Here is a 24,512-nt window from a genome sequence, read left to right on the forward strand (position 1 = left end):
CAGAATCGAACGAAACCAATAATGTAGTGGATGGTTTTAAAACCGTAGAGACACATTTTTTTGTTTTTGTTTTAACAAGGTAGAATCGTATGAAACAGATGTGTATTGGTTTTACGCGAGAATCGACGAAAATTTGTGAGGTTTGTAGAAAAATGATAAACTGGATGTCGAATATATCATGAAAAATGCAAATTGGGAAATAAAGTGGGTTTTATTAAAATTCATGTCGAAATAAAATGTTTATTCGTTATTATTTATTTACTTGATTTACTTCGTAGAGACAAAAAATTATTGAGAAACTTTGTTATTTTCGTTTTATTGATCTTCGTGAGACGATTTTTTTTTTTAATCCCGATTTGAAAGTTTCGTTTCATCGTTTCGACTAATTGCTTGGCCGGTCGCTTTAATTGTTACACGATCGATCCTGGTCGCGTGAGACCATTTTAAATTCGAGACCAGGCTTTAACAAAAGTTTTCAAGCAGTTTGAGACTATGGCTGATTGAATGAAACGTTTCGTCATGAATTAAAAGAAAAAGAAATTATGAATCTCATCAGCTTTTCTTTCATTTGCAGTCTCAGCAGAATTTATGACATAAAATTGTTACAGAATTATACTTACGGTGTACTAAATTGAAGCTTAAAATTTATTGTAAATTACCGTATGAATGTACCGCGGAGATTGTTAACAGAAGTATGAAAATAATTAAAAAAGAAAGGGTATGAAATTGGCGCGTATTAAATATGCAGATTTGATACGTGGAAATTCTGCTGAAAATTCATGACAGAAAAGTATCTTAAAAATACATTTATGAGCCATTAGATTAAAGCTTAAATCTTTTCAAAAATTTCTATATAAGCGCCACTCCAATATTGGGAATATAAATTAACTAAAAAAAAATATATATAAAGAAAGCTATTAAAGTGTTAAATCATTCCATTTACAATAATCTGATAATTATTAATACCTTTGATCCTGTGCAACAACAGAGAATTTCAAAATTTCTGTTACAGTAATTTCTCATTTAATCACAATCGTTAAAAGAGCAGAATTTCCCGTTCGGTGTGTTCCTACATAAATCATAATTTGATTGGCCCAATTAAGTGAGTAGTGATAGTCGACGCCGATCGGTTTATCATACGTATGTACATCTCTCAACAGAGATATCGCGGAAAAACGATGCAGTATCTGTACCGTAAAAAATTGATACCGATACATTCTTTGTTTCGTCGGAGCGAAGCGATTGATTTCAGCCAGCTCGAAGAAGTAAGCGAGCGGAAAGAAGAAAAAAGAAGAATAAGCGCATTGCCAGCGGGTAGAGAAGCTGTGGCTAAATAATTTCAGCCCCGCGGTCCACACGGGCCAGTCGTTGAGAGGCCGGGGAAAAGAGTAGATATGAAAGGATAGAGAGGATTCCTTTGAAAGAATCATGAATGGATGTAGGCTCCGCGTTTGCCGAGTACTTTGAACGAGATTCTCCGAGAAGAGCCGCGAGCCCTCGATTCCAGCTCTTACATTTTTCTTTCTCAATCTTTTTGTTATTTGTCTCCGATCCACCGTCATCTCCTTGCATTCTTGCCATCGGATACACAAGTTTAGAAATTTGATGGTATTTCGTGGTGTTGTTATTAATGATTTCTGAGCACATTATTTCTGGTACATCATTTTCTATAGAACTCTGACTATCCTTTGTCTATGGGGATATCTTTGCACCCGATCATTGAATTTTGTAACGAAAGGGTTGATAATGTTCTTCACACTCGACTGAGTCATTCAAACGGAGAGAACGGAAATTAAATTACTTTCAGAAGTAGATATATAGTAGAAAAATCGAAGCCACTCGTGGAAGCAGAAGGGGTGCAACGTGTGCAACGGTTAAACGAAGGGGAGAGACAGAAACGTCCAATGTGTTCGAACAACACGATGTATGAAGAGAGGGGCAGAAATGGCAGCTGGCAATAAAAATGAGACAAAAGAGAAGGGGTGGCAAGAAGAAGGGGTTGAGAAATCGATAAGAAAAATGAAAAAATAAAAGAAATTTTAAAAAATATCAATTCTTTAATCAACTGTTTTGGAATCGATACAGGGTCAAATTTGATTTAATTAATTGATCTTAAAAATTAACAAATTTGAAGTATAAATTCCATCCTTGTTATAATTTTTCAAAGTTATTATTTTTGGATTATTTAAAAATTTTGAAAATTGTTCCTTCTTTGTATATGTAAATACCAAATAGAAAATTGAAGAAAAATTCCCTAGAGGAATAAGATAGTATCTAGCACGTTTATCCAGATCTATAAGACCCATCGAGTAAGAATAAATTCCACTGACTTAATGTAATAGCAAAAACAAGTTTTCTTAGTATCGGAAAGCTCTTATCTTCAAGTGCTACATGGATCGAACTTGTTATTACTTCGAAATGATGGTAATAAAAAAGCTGGGTCAAATATAGACGTAGAGATTCGGTGTCCCAGTATAGAAAGAGAAGGTTTCTCTTACCAATAAAATGCACTGCTGTTTCTTGCCTCTCTATTGTAAGCTGATCGCGCACATTCTCATGGAATAGTAGAGTATCTATTAGGTGAATTGTAAGCCCTTTAAATCCATAATTCTGTATACAAATTGAAAACAAAAATTGCATTTAAATATTTTTTATGGAGTCAAATTGCATTTCTCCAATGTTTATTTAAAATAGTTTTAAAACGTAATAATTCTTCTAACATACCGAAGTAGATTTACTATTTATCAAAGAATTTTTTGGGGGAAAAATTGATTGATTAATCAAGAGTATCAATTTTTCCCTAAACCACCCTTAAACCGATTAGTGTATCAATTTCTCAATGGATTATTCACAAGATAATTCCCTGAATCATTCAGATCATTCATTTTTTCATTCACGGTTGTATAATGTGTCGTTAAACGCCACATCTATCAATTTGACAAATGCACCGTCCAAACGTGTCAACTGCATTCACTGCATATCGATGAACTCCGAGGAAAATTCAATTCCGACCATCTCGAGGAACAAATGCATCACAACTTCCCGGTCTTCCAATTTCCGTCACTGGCTTATCCCATAGAACCTGCCTTCCGTATTGCATCGGAAGGTTATGAGCCCCATATACACTTCGATTCAAAAGTTTCTATCGAAAAATCATAATACAATACTTAAGTCCACGGATGATGCATTCTATCATCCACGTTGCCAATTTTTTGGGGCTTTGAAATTATTTCAATGGGTTCATTTTTCAATTTATCGTACAAAATTTTTGATACAAACGCTATCCACCGTGTCCATACCCTAAGACACCAAAAACTTTTGATGGATTCTGTATGTATCCTTTGGTGGACGATTGTCATCGATCGGCATGGACGGAAGTCTTGTGGAAGACGGTAGGCAAAGGTGACGGTGTTGGGTCGTATATAGCCGGTCGTCAGACACCGTAGCTGCGGAGCAATCGAATTTTCATCGCCGCTAAGGCAAGCATTGAATATTCATACGGTCGAATCCCTAGTAGCTACTTTGCACACGTAGCCCAATGCCACCGTGTGTCAACGTATAGGTACATAGCCGTTGGGTAATCGCACCCCCCTCTGTTTCTGACCGCCAGCTGAATTTAAACTGATGTGCTAGAGGGTGCTGGCTTGCTTAAGCAAATCGAACTATTCAGGGAAGCGTGAAGACGTAACAACCGTATCCTTTCTCCTACCACTGTTTCAGATAGTATTTATGATTCTCAGTGGGTGATACTAGGAGATATAGACACGTGCTGGTAGATTGCTGGGAGTTATTGGCGAGTCAATTAGGAGTTTCGGCGTTGGGAATGAGAGCTTGTTTGTAGACGAATTTTCATGAATGAAAAGTTGGCTGGAATTACACTTGCGGTACGCCAAATTAAAGCTTGAGATTTGCTACGAATGAGATTCGCCTGATTTTTACAGTTTTTCTAAATTTACGTGAAATCTCTGAATATTTCCAGAATAAAAAGAAGTCTAAATTATTACTCTATAAATTCTGAACCTGCCAATGAAAGTCTCGTTAAAATCCGTTCAGTCGTTTCGGAGATTAGCCCGTTTAAACAGACAGATAGACAGACAGACAAAAATTTTGCAAAAGCATGTTTGGATTTTAGCAAGGTGCGAAAAACCATATATGAGTTAAAAATAACCATTATTTCGAAATCACAGACAGACACTTGAATTTTATTTATATGTATGTATAGATAAACACTCACAGTGACCACTGTCATCGGCTTGCAAAGAATGGTCAAAATTGATAATCTAGATTTTGAGTTAAAAAGTCACAAAAATCCCGATCAGTCGTTTAATAGCGAAGCTTTGCTCCAAAAAAGAAGTACACTATTAAATCGTTGATGTACCAATTATCTAAATTAGGAATTTGAAAATTCTGATAAGAATTCATGACAGAAAAGTAATTTGAAAATCACATTTATGGCTCGAAGTTTACTGAAAATAGCTACGTAAATCTTCCATTGCAGTTTCACGCGGTACTCTAATAAATTCTACAAAGCCTCACGTTGGATTCCCTTGTTCCCTGAGGATCGCTTAACAAAGTGGTTTCTTTCATGATGTGTACAGTTCTGAGCAGAGTAGGCTTACTCTAGGGAAAATGGCAATGTAGTACAATCTTCCTAGAACAACTCTCCTTGTATTATAGTGTAGCTTCTTTGTCAACATAGCCATCCTATGAGTATAGTCCTTCTATCGGTATAGTCGTTCTAATTAGTTTAGCCTCACCCCTTAATATAATCATCCTAATAGTATAATCACCTTCCCTTACACTGTCTTTCGTGTAGAAGACATCTATGCTGGTAATTGTACGCACTGAGAGCGAGCCACTGTTAGGCGTGGCTGGTCGCCCTACTTTCCAGACACGGAGACGACGAACCCGTAGATCGAGAGTCACTTCCCTCCAGCAACGTCGTCACCATCGGTTTCCGATTCCCCCCTGTGCTCGGAGACTTTCTCTTACGTCAGACGATAGTCACGAACCAAGACCAGCTATTGCTCGTCAATCCGATCGGAAACGAATAAAATAAAAAATGAGAAGAAGCGATTTAATTTTCCTGGTTGGATCGGTGTCAGCGAAGTAAAAAAAAAGAAATTTAAGGGATTGTAAAATCAACGAGAAAGGATTCCTACAGCTGAATCGACGTAATCGAAGATCTAACAAGAACCGATGATCGTTTGCTGGAAATCCATTCTTCAGCAAGTAGACCGGACAAAATTGCCCGTTTTGCGGTTCCACCAAGGAATAAGTAATCTTGAAAGCTTCTGAACAGGAAGATCAATGACATTGATTTATTGATACCTTATAGTTTTATGGAGAATGAACAAAGCTAAAGATCCCAAGGTCCGCGCTTTTACACGTTCAAGCATGGGGTAACAGGTTTCCATGTTATTGCCTATTCAGCATGGGTACGTCTACCCATGTGGACCTGAACGTGTACAGAAGTAATAATCGAGGGTCTTTAATGATTCCAAGATCTGTAAATTGATGGAAATTCTGTAGAAATGATCAGTAAAAATAGAAAGAAGAAAGAATGGTAAGGTAAACGAGCTTTGAAAGGCAGGAGAGGATTTCACCAGGCTAGAGAGCTAGCCTACTGTTTTTGCTTTGATCCTCGGCTCGTTGAACGGTGAGCGATCGGCCTAGAATTATCCACGGTTCGAGCAACCATAGTGGCTAGTGCTGCTTTTACACAACCATTGTACGCACAAAGCGCATGGATAATTAGACCCATCCTGTTGCCTGCCTTTGGATTATAAGAAGGGCAGCGCCGTGCCCTTTGGGCAAAATTCAAGGTATCACCGAGCGAAGAAACTTTTCGCATAAAATGCACGGCCCTCGCGTATGTATGGCCAAGGATTTCAGAACTCTCAACAACTTCCGCGGAAAGACAAATACTGCCGTTGCAAGCGGAAGCGTGCGTTTCATCTGAAACATTCATTCTATCCAGCAGCTTGCTAACATGATAGTCTAAGGAAAATTCATGACAGAAAAGTTTGGTAAATTGCCCCTTGTGGTATATTAAATTAAAGCTTAAAATTTGCCCTAAAATGCCTTGTTCATACTTTCAACAGAAGTGAAGTAATAATTAAAGAAAGAAAGCTACTGCTCCGCTAGATGCTTAATTAAATATCTACATTAATTCTATCCCGGCAGCTGGTTAATTTCCGGAAAAACACCGACGGCTTCCAATAAATCATGCTTAGCAATTAATAGAACTATCAGTAAATTTAGATTTCTCGTTGAAATTATCGGCAACGCTTCTGACCCGGTTTCCACGCCTTCCATCGAAAGAGAAAAATTTGACAAATGACCGTTGAATGTTCTCTGTCATTAACTTCGTTTGGAAATTTAGTCGAACATGGTACGGGAAATTTCTCCTTCGCCGCCAATATTTATCCCTCGGAACAGTGTACCGTGTAGTCAACTTTCGAGTTTTCAGTTTGAAGGAAAAAAGAAAAAAGAAGGAAGGAAATTGTTATTTACGTTTCTCGGAAGTATGACGGCGGATGTGCTCGGAGCCGAAGCTTCAGGAAACTGTACTTTGGCCGAGATCGACGTTACTTATTAATCACAACCCGGTTGGGTTCTCAAAGAACCCGTCGCTAGACTCATTCATCGGCCTTGCTCTTCTTTTTTGGCGCCTTTCATCCACTAGACTTATCTCCTTCTTCCCTCGGCTTTTTTTCCACCTTCCTACGGCCTCGTTGCTGCAATCTTCCCTTTTTTTTTCTCACTTTTTTCCTCGAATACTTGTCGCAATCACAGCTAACAAATTCCATTCGTAAATGACCCTATACGGTAAGGTATCCGCGCATACCGTTCAGCCACGATTACACTATCGACGGGATGCTTGGACATTTCTCGGACGATCCGAGAAACGGTTATTTATTGAGATTACGTTTATAGAAAATACGATTGGGATTGACGAGGATTTACGTCCGGTAAATCGGGGTTTTGGGTCACACGTGGGTATTGAGGGAATTTTTTTATGTGGAGAAGTTTGAAGTTCGCTCTGATGGGTATTCGTGACAGAAAAGTTTCTATAAATGGCACTTACGGTAGCTCAGATTAAAGGTTAAATTCTAGAGAAAATAACTGTATATGCGCACCGGTAATATTATAGATATGCCGAAAGTTATGAAAAATAGAAGAGAATCTATTACGAAATGGTAAATTTCGAAATGTAAAAAGTTTCAATCGAAAGTCATGACAGAAAATCTTCACGAAATGGCACTTACTGTAATTCAAATTAAAGCTTAAATCTTCACAAAAGTGCCCGTATTAACGCTTGATTAATATTCTTAACATAAACAAACTGAAGAGAAAAATAATCATCTCCTTGCATATATTTGCTAGAAAATACTAGCTCCCAGGTCAAAATTGCCCTGGTGTTGACTGAAGGAAAGTTAAAGAAATAACAGGTCTCTCGTAAATTATCACGAACACCTTGTATGTAGTTTGCCAAGCGATAATAGCCATCACGGTGTACACAGGAACAGGTGTGCACGCGTGCGTCGATCGATGATACACGTATCTTACACGGGTGAAATGGTACACATAGATAAAACGATTATATACAACATTGCTCTGTGTGCATACTTATCGTGATAACGATCTATCATGAAATCATTCATTTACAAAGTGACATTACTAAAGCAAAGTCAAGTTAAAAAGGGTATTACAAAAACAGTATAATGATACAATTGAAAAAAATTGCAAGCATTCGATGTTTATATTAAAAAAAAATTTTTTTAATTAAAATATTTTGTTAAGAATTTTTAAAATTATTTAGAGTAATTATTTATTAAGTAATAAATTGCAGTAGATATTAGGATCTATAGTGGACTCATTGTGTTGCCACTATCTACAATTTACTCTCACAAGAGAATTCAAAAAATGTTAATATTAATATCTAAACAATTTGCCATCTCAGAATTTTATTTTTTTATCTTCAACACCTTCTCCACAGTTGATAAGTCTACCCCCGGAATTTAAATTTAGACCCGGAAGTACGTGTGAGTAGAAACTTGGCGGGCTATTTAAACGCGCCAGCCAATTCCTGTGAATGAATATTCAAAAGGGAAACTCCTATAGAAGGTGGTCCTTCCCAGGTGACCTCTCGTGGAAACGACCAGGTGAAATGGTCCAAATCACGGGGAATATTCAGTTCCTCGTAGCAGCCGTTGCTAGTCGCGCAAATTATTCCGGCGATCTGGTGTAACCAAAACCGCGATTCTCCTTGCAAATTTCTTCGAAAGTGTCTTTGGGTATTTAATGGCTTCTTGAAATATCAATGGAGGTATCAGTCTCGATTAACCCCGTAGTTCTACGTGTGTCTGAAAAGTTTTTCCTCGAGACCGGATGCCGAAGGGCCCTCCAGAAGAAGTGCAGTCAGCTGCAACGCAGCAACTTGCAAGTTGCACTTTGAACGAAAAGGCGGTCCAGAAGTGTAATTCTACTTTGGACTGACCTCAATTTTTGGCTAGTAGATCAGTTTCTCTAGTAATGAAAATTATATTTGACCCACGGTGAGTTACACCACCTGCAACCTAATTTCGAAATACAAATATTTGAAGAGAAATGCAAATATTCCATTCGGTATAGTTTCAACGTAACAATAGCAAAGTACCATAAACGGTGGCCGGCCGCCAACTAATTTCCTCTGGGAAGAATCCTAATTTTTGGCAATTCTCGGGAATAATCGTCGTAATTAATAGTGGTAGAGGTTAACGGTAAAAGGCGGAGAGAAAGGTGCAACGGTGCATCGCAAAGTGCAGTTTCTGGAATGCAACCGCGTTACTGCACCTCACGTAATTTCCGTTAGCTAACACCGTTCGCCCACGTGCGGGTAATTCTTTCTATGGAATCTTAGATACTTCTATATTTCCATTGTCAGATCGAGAGAAGAAGATTCGAATACGAAATGGACGATTTTTATTGGATTAGGTTACTGTATGGCTGACGAGGAAGGGGGCGAGTCTAAGGAGAATTCATGACACAAAAGTTTTGCGAAATAACACTCTTGATGGATCAAATTAAAGCTTATGGATTGCTCTAAATTTCTATATAAATGCACCTTTAATAGTTTTAGTATAAGCAAAGTTATTAAAAATATAAGAGAAGCTATTAATTTCCTACTTATCAAATGATAAATATTGAAATGTAAAAATTCTAACTTAATTTCATGACAGAAAAGTATTTCAAAATATCACTTATGGTACACGAAATTGAAGCTTAAAGTTTGCTGAAAATAACCCTATAAACGCATCGAAACTCCTCTACATATTCATCCCCTGGCGCATCAATCTTCAGGTAATTTGCTAAAGCAATGTAAAGTGGATCATCTGGTAGTAGCATGACGTATATCGTAATCATGTTCTCGAAGTTAATTCGTGGAAGGTATCGATGAAACGATAACACGAGGAAAGCGATGAAAGAACACATACCGTAGAACGAGTTCAATTTCTTCGTTTTCCACTGTTCTATTCAGCTGGTAGCCGTTTCTTTTGCCATGAAAGAACACCATCAGGAAGCTTTCCTTCCTAACCTACCCCTTTTCTCGCTCTAATACATATATATATACACTCTCTTTTTCTTTCTCGTTTACTTGGACGTCACGCTACGAAATTCATTGTATCGCGACAGCTACGAAGAATCGATATTTCTCGTTGCCGGCACCAGCTCGCAATCCGATAAACGAATGATGAGAAGATTGCAACCGGTGCAATAAATGGATATAGGTGTGCCAGCTTATAGGGGAACGGTTAATTGATTAGATTGATAATAGATGCCAAAGTATATTTTTAGAAATAGATTTAGATTTGAAATTCATTAATTGCTATTTCTAATATCTAACTTTACATTTATAGATAACTTTATTAATATTAAAAATACTCAGGGTGCACGAACATAAATATCTTCGGTACACTTTAAGCTTTAAATTGATGCGCTACTGATGGAATTTTGAGATACTTTTATGTTATGAAAAATAATAAAATCATAGATCGTATATTTACGTAACGACGGATATTATTTCTCATCTAATAGCGAATATATTCGTCGGTAGAAACAGTAGTCTGGTAAGAGAACAAATAGAAGCTCCATCTGGGCGACCTCTCTGCATAATGCATACCATCGTCTTGTTCATCGACTCGACTCCGGCCTCTTCTTCGTTCCTTCGTTAGCCTTTTATCTCACCCGCTACCTTATTCAAGAACTCGTGCATGTATATAGAAGTCTTGGACGAAAAAGAACAAAAGAAGCTCGCGTCTCATCCTCCTTGTTAAGAAACTGGGCAGGATTTTTAACGCGACCACGCGCGAAACTTTTCTTCTTCCATCGCATCGCATCGTTGTAACGTTCCTCCTTTTTTCTTTTTCTTTTCTTTATTGTTGCAGGAATGACGATCGAAGCGGCGATGACGAGGATCAAGAGCGATCGTTGATCGGTGATACAGCTGGCTGCGGGGCCACTCGCTTCCAAAATGAGCGCGTCGTTGCGAGTTTTGGCGCTGATCAGCTTAGCCGCGCAAAACCTCGCCTGGCCTCAAGATCCTGTTCCCAGGCTGCACGTCAAACACCGTGAGTACCATTCAAACGATTCTCGATCGTTATCAGAGCCACAGTTTCAGTAAAGGAATTTTATAATTGCGATAATGTATCGTTAAAATCGCTGGTCCTTTGCGTGTGAAAATTCAATAAAACGAAGCCGCATACTCGCCACCCTGATTTTATAGATGCATCGGATTACCAAATTGCTCCGGGCTCTGCCGTTTTAGAATCTACGCGAATATTATATTAAGATTAATCATATTAATCGACCGGGAAGCAACGGTCGAATTTTATGCAACCGCGCATTTCATTTTACCCGATTAACTTTGATAATCGCTTCACGTTTGATACAATTGTTTCCAATCTTTGTCAATCTGTGATTTAATTATTTTAACGGTTTATATTAAGAACAACGAGATTGCATTTAATTGTCTTGGGAAAAATCAAGGATTCGTGAGAGAAAAGCTCCTTAAAATAGTACTAGTGGTACGTTAAATTAAAGTTTCAAGTTTCAGGAGAATTATTATATGAATTGTTCATCAGTATTCTTAATATACCTATAACGAATGGTTCTTTTTTAAAGCAAACAATACATTAAACGGGTGTATTATCATTCGCTAAAGAATATTGTTCGTTGCGATCCACAACCAGTCGTTTTGTATTAGAAATAACTGTGGGACGTTTATGTCATTATTTTCAGTACACTTTAAGCTTTATTTTGACATATCATAAGTGCCATTTTGTCATACTTTTCATTCATGAAATCTTTGATAACAATTTCATTCTTATCAAAATATCTAATAGCCTTCTTTTTCTATTGACATTACTAGTACTATGAGTCTCAACGGTGCACGTGCATAGAAATTTTCGTCAATTTTTATCTTTTAATTTGCCGTACCATAATGCCATTTTGAGATACTTTTTCTGTGATAAAATCTTACGATATTTTCAACCATCCTGCAGATTTACGTATCATGTTAAACGAAATGAATCCTATAAATCCCTAATGAAATCAGTCCGTGAGGCGTTTGAAAAGTAATTTTTCGCGTTATCCATCGTCGTCGAACCGGGTCGTTCTTTCAGGTCCGTTGTTTGCACGGTGGCTTAGCGAGAACAATAAACGGAACCGTTTTCGCGCGAATTCACCGATAAGAAAAAGTTTGTTCGTTTCTCGGCCGTTCTTTTCACACGGGAAATTTCATTTCCTTCGCGAGAGATAGAGGATGGAAAATGAAACGAAAGGTTGTCGCCCTGCGGTCGAGGGGTTACGCTTTACATCGGTCGTTTTCGTCTTCGTTGTTTCCGCACGAGCTGAGCACCTGTGGATCATCCCATCGTCTGTACCTTAAATATTAATCTCCAAATTCAACACGTTATCCCGGATAAGAAGCCAATGAACAGAGCGGGACGGTCGGGGTTAGAGAGGGGGGACAATAAATTCAGTGTTAGAAGACAATGAAGTCTCTTGGAAAGAGTAAGGGTAGGCAGGGAACAATAGGGGCGTAGGTGTGACAGAGACGGGATTAGTTGAGCGAGTTTAACGACCCTTCGAAATCCGTGGGTGAATCTGGCTGGAAGCTTTTGACACGGATCAAATATTGGCGTGTGTCGTGTCGATCGACGCGGCCACACCGCGTTTCGTCCGCTTTGGTAAATCCTATTGAGTATTCAATTACCCTAGCAACCGTTTCGGGGGATACATACGTTCAGTCTGTTGCCTTCGGTTCACGAATGAAATTGGACAGTCCCGTTTCGTACAAACCTCGTGCAACCGATCGTGACTTCGCTTGCTTTCGACCAATTCTGTCGAGATATTATGGAAATACACGGCACGGATAATGACACAACACGGGGACAACAGTCATCAACGAATTTACCTTCCTCTTCTCTCTGCCACGCGGTTCTTTAATGTACACTCATTGTCGTCGGGGTCAATGATGATTGACGCGACAAATGCCATATAGATTGGTAATCAAGCATAAATAAGGGATGAATAATTTTACCGGTGGAAAGTGGACAGTTAGATGATTAATATTGAAAATGATTAGAACGCACTAGGTGCGTCATAGCAAACCGACACGAGACGCTATTACCTACTGTCACATTATTCACAGCAGGCATTTTAATGATACAGTGTTTTTATTGACAGAGTAGTCGGTATATTTCGAGGAACGTATAAAAGCTTTGTATTTGCATAAAAAGCATATTCCACGTTTTATAGAGCCGTGTATACATATATCGCGTGCGTTAATATTCATCGCGTTTTGTAGAGTGCGAAGAAGAGAAACTGGAAGGCGCGTTATACATTTTTTACGATGTTTTGGGTAATTATATTATGCCAGGTGATATTAATTGTAGCAACAAAAGAGAGAGAGGGAGAGAGAAAAAAAAACAGATGTTCTATCAAGCTCTAATCTCGTATGACCTAATTTACGTTTGACGCATCGGTACGAGCCATTGATGCATATAAAAAATGCAATTTGTAATTTAAAAGAAAATGAAATCATGCATGTATCATAGTATCCCAAAATGGCATTTGTGACACAGAGAACGGTTTTTTAATCATTGTTAACAGACAGTGTTGCGCTATGTAAGGGTGCATCCAATGCAACACCCGGTTGCATTCGAGCAGCCATTGACGCAGCATGAGCGGTTCTCGGAGCTTAACAAAGTTCTTCTGAGTCCTAACGAGCTTACTCTTGGCAAAAGCCAGTCAAGTGTACGGCTTCCGTCGTTGCGATGCAATGGCTAACCTACATACCGACTTATTATTGCGATTCGTAACTACAAACCGTGTGGATATATACGGCTGCATGTACAATGTATATACATATCACTCTAAGTATCCACTCTGTGCTTGTTCACTCGCAGTTCTTTTCCCCTGCTCTCTTATGTACTTTCAACCGATAAACTTGAAACACGGTTGATATTTTTCAATTTGTTATTAGGTTGTATCCGTCAGACATTGTATTCGCATAATGTTGCGGTAACACGCTCGTTAATCATTGATCATACATTCATCGATGTAAATTTCAGTGTGTTATTAATGCATGTTTGTCGATGTCAGAGTACAATGCATCAACCAACTATTCATTCGAGATTCAACAGAAATAGAGGGGAAAAAATTCTCGTTACCTGGCATGTCCATAAACCTCGAAAAGAATTTCATCACTGGTATTATAACATTCCGTATATACGGTATATACTTCTGTTGACCCGGTGTATCTTTCTGGAAATCTTTCCGCGGGAAATGGCGCAAGGAGACGTGTTTTAAAATGTGAGCCAGTATAACGCCGGTTCATACCGGCTGCACAGGTGCTTATTCCGATGCAATTCGGCTGCATGCATAGAGAACGCAGGGACAGAACAGGTAGTCCAGTTCCATTAAACCGTTCTTGGGTGTAGCCAGCGTGACGGGCGTAGCTGGCCTCCTTGTTTATATTTATCGTTGAAATTCAGATACAATGCTTGCGTTCCACGTGAAATTTTGCTAATTATCCTGCGGCATGGTACACGGCTCGCTTCATTTTTCGAAATGAAAAACTGAAACTCAAAGAGTAGAAAGATTTTTTTATATTTATATGGAAAGAAAAAAGATCATTTTCGTTGTTATCCTAGGATGACGTAACGTTTGCGTCGATGGTTGTTTAATTTTTGATAGGAGAAATGGAGGACGCACTGTATGCGTCATATCGTGTCTCATATGTGTAACAACTGACGCATATGGTGCGTCGTGAACTATTTCGACGCACTCCGTGCGTCATATCTTATTATACTTGTGTGACATACCTGGTGCATCATACCCTACTTTTCTATACCTATTATCTGACGTACCTGGCGCGTCATCAGTTATTTTATACGAACGCGTCAGTGACGGAAAATGGGTTAACCATGCAAAATAAGAAATCGACAAAGGCGCATGGCTTGTTTCGCAACGTGATTTAACGAGACGTGAGTCCATTCTCGAAAGCTACGATAAATTTTCACGTAAATCCATCGACTGGAAGAATAGACACGGATAGCTAGCGAACGAGGATAATGGAATTCTTTAATGCTCCGTTCACGAATGGGAACAATAAATTGTTCTATCTAGATCGTTTCAACCGAAATTATAATAGAACCTTAATTATTCAGATTCTTTTGGCAAACGTGTTGTTAAATCCAATCGATGGCAATGCCTGTGCTTCAGTTAATTTTTCATATCTCGAGCCAAGAGTTTTACTAGGATTGAAGTTTGTCCAAATTGCTATTCCATTTTCCTGCTGGATACGTGTCCTCTATCGCAGAAATATTATCGTCTCTGGGAACAGCTTAGTTAGACGCGCAATTACGAAATTAGTCGAACGTTTATCGAGCTGAGAAACCGTTAATTCTAATTGGTAGGTTACTTGGGGGAGCAGAGAATTTGCAACGTTTCATTTTCCAACTAGAGTCTTCTATACCGAGATATTCTACCTGAAAAATTATAGAGCATCCGCTGATCCTTTTGATCAATAATTTAAAAAAAAAAAAAAAAAAAAAAAAGTAAAAGTAGAAAATCTGTGAAAAGTAATCCATAAGTGAAAGCGGTAAAATCGTTAACGCGAATAAAAGCCCTGAAAGGCTTTTAATAAAAGCTATACACACACACTTTGAAGGTAAGACTATAAGTTGGAGCTGAAAATGCCATTACTTAGGCGCGATTAAATGCAACCACCACTTCATCAATTCCGGCCACTAAATCAACTCCATAACTACATCCACACACAGAGATAACGTAATCTAGCGTAACGAATCTTTGTGGTTCTGCATTCGGTCTTGTTAATGGTCAAAGTTGGCCGGATCAAAAGGTAAATGGAAATCACGATGTGGTCTCTTTCGATAATTAACGTTCTATGGTCAGCCAATAACATTCAAACAGGTACATACAATAGGGTGAAATCCTTTGAAAATAATTAATTTGCAATTAGAAACTTCTTCATATTTCCATGATGCATAATTTATACACTGGTTTTGTAGTATCACTGGAAACTACATCAAAAGTTAATTAAGACTCTGATATCTTTGATACGAAACATCATACGCATGAAAATTTATATCCTTTGGAAATCCACACACTCTTTGTAAACGTTAGTTAAGCTACAATTTCGTTAGGGATCGGTTTGATTAATCTCACGTTATCCAGCTGTATATTACTCGGGAAAATTACGTGATTACGAAACCTATAATTTCCTTTGACCCTATTACATATTTTTTTTTTATCAGTTTCACAGTGTAATCACAAGTTATGATATTGCTAATTGTCTTTCGGTGTAAGATTTTTTGTGATATGCAAAATTAATTAAATTCCAAGTTATCCTCTTCTTGAACTGTTCAATTGAAAATAACAAATTGATGCGTATCACCATCATTCACCCCGGATAGGAAACAAAAAAGATGATTCCCATTATAAATCATCATCAAGCATAATGATTCCAATTCTCATTGAACGTATATTGGAAAAGGGATTAAAGGTACGTTCCGAAAGACGTTAATTTACATGGAGCGGATAAAGTAGATCAGACTGGAGAATTGTTAATGCTCCCGGGTTCGGTATCAAACGAACGGATTTCAACGGATGTAGCCGTAGACCGGAAGAAAAGAGAAGAATCCTTTTTCCTTTTTTTTTTTTTTCACCAAGTGATTGATCGCCCCGCGAGAACCGGGACGCCTCTTCTCGTCGTCGCGTCGCGACGCGTCAATTCGTGACCTGCACACGTTTCAGGATGCCGTTACGACGGATAGATTTATTAATGTCCGGGGAGGAGGGGTCAGAATTCCCGGTTGGCATGGCTGACGGAAAATCAATAAAGACGCTGCCGTGTGATAACATTATATTAAGAATAAATAACGATTTACGAGGCTGATCAACTGATTAAAAAAAATCACATAAACGTTTATAATATCAGGCTGAGAATTGATAGGAAATCGATGACAGGTTAATAATAGAGCAGGGTGTATTGTGATTAACTTTAAACAGCGTTCAAATTAAATATTCAGTCTAGTTATTTCCTTCGTTTTATGGATCACCTTGTATATCTTGAAAAGTCGTCCTTCTCGGGCCTTTCTTCAACGGACGCTTATGTACGCTAGCCGTCGTTTAAAGAGTCTCCTTCTTCTTCTTCTTCTTCTTCTTCTCGCGTGCTTTAAGGCGTCGTTCTCACGAGCTGCACTACATTACTCGGCTCTACTTGTAATTACCATCCCACGTCGGAAGCTAGGGAAAAACGGGAAGTAGATGGTCCCGTACCCCGGCTTAAGCAACAACAATCTACCTTGATAAAATCCTGACGATTAATTTCATACGATCTAATAGGAGATTTCTATTCAAGGAGTTAGAAACCTGAAAAATTAAAGTTATTTTTGACAATTTTTTTTCTCGAGAAATTATGTAATAAATAAAAAATTTGTAATATACATTTTATTATATATACCTTAAGCTATACGCACGTATTTTTCTTTTTTTTTTCTCGACAAAATGGTGAAGGTACAGATGCCTTATGATGGACACTCCTTTTAGGGGTAGTCATTGTGAAACAGTTGTATCTTTGCCATTTTGTTGACTAAAAAGAATCCAAAAATATCTTCAAACAGCTTAAGATATGTCCAAAAAAATGGCTATACCAAACATTTTATTTACTTCATAATTTTTCAAAAAAGAAATTGATGAAAAATGATTTAACTCCTGATCCCAATGCAAATTGTATATTTTCGAAATCCCACTGTGTAACATTTAATATTAATTAATCATCTTCGATAAATTAAAACTGACAGTATCTCGATAACAGTGTGAATGGTTATTGTCAGTTTGGAAAAGATGAATGAAAGAGGAAATAGGAAACGTGGAACGATTTTGTAAACCGAACATTGTGAACGTTGAAAACCGTACTGGGGTATAAAATATGATCGCAATTTTATTACATGTTGGACGTGTTCCGGTGGTTCTTGAATCTCGAGGTGCATTTGTTGTATATGCTCGTCGAGTATGCTAGCCAGCGAGACCGGAAACGACGACGAGCGTAATCGTGACCCGTGACAAGTAGGTGATACCATGCTTTTCGGGACAAAGCTTTTCCTACCACATAATTTACGATTTTTCGCGCTGGGAAATTTCGCCGGGGCTGCGCGAACCGTGGAAATGATCAAAATGGAAATTTCTGAAATAACGTTTGTTCCATAACAAATAGATGATTTTATCACTGAAAAGTATTACCAAATTACACTCGTGATAATCAAATTAAAACTTAAAATTTATTCTAAATTGCTGTATAAATGCACATTCTTAATATTAAGGGAACAATAATTAAGAGAAGTTGGAGTATGAAATTGTTACATTTTACAAATTTCCAATTCGAGCAGAAATTTTTTTCATAATACCTCTTATGGTATCTCAATTCAAAGCTTAAAATTTTCTAGATATTTCTATATAATTATCTCTTCAATATTGCAATTACAACTCGAGATATAAATAATTGAAAATTGAACATTCTCCACTATTTATTTCTTGCTTCAACGAAAGATAACTCAGCTCGTACTAATAATATTTCAGAAACCCTTATGCCATTATTTCCTTCAAACTTTAAGCTTCAATCTGATGTATCACAACTACCGTTCAGCAAAACTTTTCTGCGATGAAATCGCTTTAGAATCCCAAAAGCCATGCAGTTTGTTTAATCAAGATTGAGTTTGATTCCCCAAAGCCGCCATGTTCTTCGACAAAAATATATCACGCGTAACGTTTGTACAGCGAATGGAAATTTGTATTCAACCATGGCTTGTCCCTCGTTATCATCCAACCCTGTATTGCGGAACGGCAATGTTATCTAAAGTTTCTTCCTCGTATATATGTACTTATATACAGTCACCTGCATCGCTGGCTTGTCCCGTTTATCTCTTTTATTTTGTATCGGTGTAGCTAGAAAAAGCAATGTCTCTGGGCTATATCGTCGTTCACAACTACTAGAAAACCGTGCGGTATCCGCAAGTTGCTACGCGATCTATAAACGTGTCGTTGGTGGCCATGGATATCCCCAGGAATTCACTTGGATCATTTCCTCTTCCGTTGGTACCGCAAAAGAATATTTTTCAAGTCGAATTAATTCGACTGTAAATCCAACGGTGAAAAGCTTTCCGGTATACGTTGTTGGTTAAAATACCTAACACTTGTACAGTAAACCCTAGCGGGCGTTGAATATTTCCTTTACGCCGTTTCACGGTGGAGATCCGCTAGAAATTCGGCTGACACGAAGGGATGTTTGTTAACGAAACGTCGGTAGACAGCTGTCAATTGTATCCCTTTGACCGGGCCGGATGTATCGTATTGAGCATTCGACATGTCCGACCACCGATCGTCCTCGATTCGACGGATTCTTCCGCTACTATGACAATTTCCTGCTAGCTCGATTCGCGTATTAGTTGGATAACACGGACGATCAACAGCCAGCTTTACTGCATTGAGATAAAAGACAAACCGCACCGCGCCGTTACGTTCCGTACCGCGACAAATGCAAACGCAAATTGCGGTGCATTAGTGTAAATGAATGCGGACGAATTGGCGGTATGCAAAGCGAATCGTTCTCCCTTCTGCGTGTATACGTGTACCACTACAACGGCATCGTTATATTTATTTATTTATTTGTTCATTCTGCATAGCAGCCACTTCGGAGTGCACTAAGGTGGTGCAAGTGCACTTTTTTCAGCAGTTAAAACGAGCACAGTAGTATTTCGAAATAGTTTTTCATATTTTGCAGCTTGAAATATGTACTTAAAAATGCATTTGTCATTTTTTGAATGTATCCTTCCTCTTTCTAGAGTCAAGTTTCAAATAAAAACGTCTATGTAGTTTGACCTACTTTGCGAGGTCAGATAGATTTTTCCTATAAACTTCGTGAAGACCATCTTCAAATGTATACTTTTCCGTGTAAATTAAAAAGAAAAGTAGGGTAGTATGAATTTTTATCGTGGGGTTATGGATTTCTGAAGTTGCTCGTACACTTTTATACCAATGGAGGGAGTTTAGTCTTCGCACCCCAGGGTGAGCGTCAGACATTTATACTTTCAGGGAAGGCGGGTGGAGAAAAGGCTCCGTTCAAAATCCGACATATACGTTTTAAAGTATAGACTTCAAGCTTTAAAACGTACCAGAAATTTTTTATGGACGATGATTTTTGACAGAGATACCTCGTTTTGAATTTAAATGTCCCAGCATTAGCATCCACACTCCAAGGAGGGTGTTGGACTGCTTTTCTACTTTCGATGGAAGCGGATAGGGGATGAAGCTCAGTTGAAAATCGGGCAATATACGTTTTAAAGTACAAGTCTTAAGCTTCTAAATGTACAAGAAGGTTTTGATATAGGATAATTTTTGACGAAATTACACTTAATTATGTCATACTCCTGCTACCTCAGAGTGTGCTAAGAATTTTTTTTTCATAATTTTCATAAATTATTTCTTTTTTCTGTATAGATAGGAATGCGATCAGAGATTTAAAAATAGAGCTAGCCGTGTGAAAAGAATCCTTTAATCAGTCGTGCAAAAGGCTCGATTAACGACCTGCTGTTGTATTAATTAACCGTGGGCGCGGGAGCTTCCTTGCTTATGTCTAATTTGCTTCTCGTCGTTTCCTCCCATTGTGGGTATTACACGCGTGTATCTGCGAGTTGGCATGTACGGAGTCGCGAGAAGAGGTGCAATGCTCCCGCGGTCCGCGTTTCTCACTTCCGGCCACCGTGGCCACCGGTCGTTCGCTCGCTGTTGTAAATCATCTAGCTGGCGCAGCAGGTTGCACTTGCTGCCTGCGACTCGTTTGCACTTGTGCATCCTGAGCCTCGCATGAAAACGGGAGTGAAAATGCGATCGGTAACCTAACCCGATCGTTAAACCCTTACATTGTCCCTCCATTGAATTTCTGATCCGAGAAACTTCTTTGCGCGTTAATTCGCTCGATTATTCAGCCACTTAACTTTCTGTTCACGGTCGATCTATTCGTTTAATTATCTGACCGCGTATTTACTTAACCACTCGACTAATTAAGATTTTCTTTTAATCACTGCCCGTTCTGGAATATCTGCATATTCCAGTCCCAATCCTAATTATCTAACCGCGTATCGCTTTATCCATCTGGTATGGCTAACGCAACTCGCCAAACGTGTTTGTCCACGCAGACAAGTAGTTCTTCTAGATTCTGAATTGCCTTGTTATTATACTGGGTGTTAAGGAAACAGAAGATAGATATTTAAACGTGTCCGGACCTACATTTGGAGGGTAGTGTTCTGTGGGGAGTCACTTAGATCTGTACAGAGCGCAGAGGTCCTGGCAAGATCCTATGGTCTCAATTTACTTCCTCCATGTAAATTTGCCCTAAGAAACAGTAAATTCATCGGGGGCACTCTGCCGTCTAACCAGCTAAGCCTGATTTCCAAGCATGAATGACTATTCTCTCTAGGGTTAATCGGATGCTCGGTTCAAATGGACCGCGAGGACAGGTCTCAAAGTCACTGTGGCATAAATATTAAGCAAACCATGGCTGCCATTATGAGACGCACTAGGGTTTTCACACAGGCCTTAGTCGGTGTGGCCACTGGTAAAGTGTCGTTGCTTATATCCTCTGAGATATGCACGACTCGCGTGTCTCCCTTATCACTTGCCGAGATAACTCGCACTTTGCATACGCGGCATAATTCAACGCCAAACCTACTCACTGCCCTCCCTCCACCTCGTTGCTTCCCGGTATCTCTACGGCCTTAAAACTCCCTCGCCCTACGCTACCAGCGCGGTGCCTTTACGCTTCCTTCTTACCTTGGGTTAACCTCCCACCCTCCCTCTTCTATTCCATCCTCTTCGCGATCTTTCTCCTTCTAGTGTTAACGTTTCTGCGCAGTTCGATCTCTACCGCCTTGCAGCGCGGAAACGAGCCGAGCAGGGCTTAGGGCTTAGGGAATGGGTAAGGATGCCAGGGCGAATGGCCGATGAAGGTTGGTATATCTGCATGCTTGCAGGCCGCTATCAGCCGGAACGTTTCTGTCCCTACATTCCTACTCTTTCGCGCCAGATATCTTCTCAGCTTCCCTTTTCCGAGCAGTCTTTTCACTAGGACTATCTTGAAACTGCTGGCTTCAGGGATGGCTTGCCGCCCAATGGGGGACAGGGTTACGGGTTTATGGGACGGCTGGAGGCTTTGTTATTTTTGAGAACCTTTGCCTCGAGTCTTGACTTATTTAGAGTCGCCATTTTGGAATGCCTCAGTCCTGCTAGATTAATGGTACCGCAAGATTGATGATGGTCTTTTTTGGAACTTTCGTTGTTCAGAGAGACTGTCACTTACAATTAGAACTCAACTTACTCTTACAATACGATTGTGAATTCTAATCAAGGTTTATAGAAGTTTTGAGTTAATGAAATGGTTTCAGTGAGGTCCTCAATGAGTTCTTTAACGTAATGTATTCTTTAATTATAATTAGTTCCCAAGCATCTTATGATGAAACTACACAATCTCATAATGATTCAATCTTCCAAAATTTTAATAATATCACTGTTTTAATAAGCATTGATCCGCTAAAGGCGACCAGTAAAAATAGTAAACGTGGCAACGGAAGGCGAAGTTTTGATTAATATTTTAGACAGTTTCGCATTATTCCTGCTGAACAGTGGAACAGTTTGGAAGGGGATTGGGAAGTTCTATGTAGCTTTGGAACTTTGTTCCTGTTACGTTGCGCGCTCGGAACTTCCTTTACAGTTTTCGAATTATAAATAGAGATTCAATGAAATCTGCTCTTTTGTCATCAAACTTGTATGTTTTATTTACAGAAAAATGAATTAATTTGCTTATTTTGTTAATTTTATCTTAATCGAGCGGAACAAAGCGACAGATTCAAAGCATTTCAGAGTGAATTTGCGAAAGCTACATACGCGTTCAACTATTCATTGAACCGACCCAACGCTTTCACTGAAGCCTTTTCATCTTTCGAATGAGGTCTATCTGGAAATTGCAGTGAGCATGATGGGGAGAGAGTGATTTAGATATCCATGGGGGACATTCTACTTGGAAAATTTATGGTACCAGGCTGAAGATGAAATGCCACAAAATGTCCTCCAATTTTTTTTCTCGTTGAATACAACAGTGGTAGGCAGAAAGGTGCTAGGTGAAGAAGCTCATGGGAACTATAAAATATCAAATTCTCAAATTTACAAATTTATAAATATCCAAGCTTCGGGTTTTCCAATTTGAAAATTTGGAAATTTAGAAATTTAATAATGCGAAAATTTAGAAATATGAAAAATATAGAAATATCAAATTCCCAAAATCTCAGGTAGTTTTTCTTTAAATTAATAATAGAATCAGTTCCGGAAGTTTGGTAACTGATTTCCTTATAGCGAATGTTTGCCAAAAAAATGTTATGAAAACAAGTTATCGCGAGTGACGTGTATGTTGTACGATAAAACAGGTGAAAATTAATCTTACCACGTCAAAACGAACATTCATTTTCCTCGTTTATTTTCACTGGGCTAATTAACGTTCCACCCTGGCCTAATATTAGTTGGGAAAATGTTTCGCAAATTTTCAGGCAAATTAAATTGACAAGGAGAGATACGTTCAATTTTATAATTAATACGAGAAAAGATAAATGATTATAAGTTGGAGGAGTTTCTTCGACAAGAGAAACATTTAATTTCCGTTTCTTTTGGAATATCACAGCATTCTGGAAAACTTAAATTGCTTTCGGAAATTATTTATCATTTATGTGTGTATGCTGTGCGCAGTATGCAATGATGGAACAAATATTCTTAATTGAATTATCAAAAGTTTGATGGAAAATAATTCTTGTAAGAGTTGAAAAGAAAGAAGAGTGTAATTCATCCCGTTCGTCGTTTCCTTCGCCTCCATTAACCGCTCGAGCAGCGAACTTGTTCAATCCGTTACATGCGCAGGGGAGAAAATGATACTTTAATGATTTCCTTTGCTTCTCGATGTCGCAGGCTAAGAGATCCGTCACCGATGAAATCGAATGCTAGTCGTTGCTGAGAAAATTCGTGTGTCTTTTCATCTCACAAAAAATTTTAATTGAACCAATCATTCATATGAAAATCCAAGTAAAAGCAAAAATTTCCCAAGAAAACCAAAAGGAATAATTCATTTGGAGAATGTTCGAAGGAGAACCATTGATTTTTGAAAAAATTCCGAGAGAAAATTTTAATTCGAGTGGAAAATTCGCTAGGAAACTTCAATTCTTGGTAGTAATTCGAGGGAAAACTTCAATTCTGGAAAAATTTTGTAAGAAAATTTTAATTCCTGGGAAATTCAACCAGTGACATGGAAAATTTCAGAGGATCATCAATTTTTTAGAAAATTCTTCTAATTCTGAAACCTGATCTAATCAAATTGGGGCTTCCCCATCAATTTTCAAGAAAATTTCACCTTTCCAACCATTCCTATAGAAGATTCTTATGCAACGAGCCACAAATGAAGATAGTTGTATATTCAGAAGCTATATACACGGGTCAGGAATGAATATGTCTGCGAGTCTGTTGGTATGCGGCTGTCTACTGTGGCTAACATTCCAAGCCGCCACGGTTTCATGAATGGAGGGCCCGTAAAAAGCAGCCGGTGGGTCAACTCGTACCAGTTGACTCCGATAATTGCGAGAGCTGAGAGGAGATCAGAGGGCAAAACGAGTCGACATTAGCCTGTTAGCCTATTAGACCGAGTCAGTGCGCCCACTGCGCTCTAACACGCGGCACACCCGCACTCGCGAGTTCCAATCCACTCGTTCAACTGTCGCAACATGTCACCCCATTGCGATACGACACCATTCTATTAGATCATTCCATAAGTTAATGTTCTCTTTACTGTGAAGTGGTAAAGGTGAATGAATATTTGAAGAGAATGTCTATTTTGAGGAAGTGTCAATTCT

The 24,512-nt window shown here is 38.6% G+C and overlaps 1 protein-coding gene across 3 annotated transcripts in view; it reads left to right on the plus strand.

The window, feature by feature from the left end:
* The window catches only part of LOC117600046 (semaphorin-1A), a 126,493-nt gene that overhangs the window by 8,913 nt on the left and 93,068 nt on the right, over window positions 1-24,512 (plus strand). For all 3 annotated transcript variants that reach the window (XM_076692640.1, XM_034314980.2, XM_034314981.2), the window contains exon 2: window positions 10,431-10,613. In XM_076692640.1, coding sequence (XP_076548755.1) covers window positions 10,517-10,613 — 97 coding nt within the window. In that variant the 5' untranslated portion in view covers window positions 10,431-10,516. The remainder of the gene's footprint in view (window positions 1-10,430; window positions 10,614-24,512) is intronic.

This window comes from Osmia lignaria, chromosome 15 (genome assembly GCF_051020975.1).
Source record: "Osmia lignaria lignaria isolate PbOS001 chromosome 15, iyOsmLign1, whole genome shotgun sequence".
NCBI classification, from domain to species: Eukaryota; Metazoa; Arthropoda; class Insecta; order Hymenoptera; family Megachilidae; genus Osmia; species Osmia lignaria.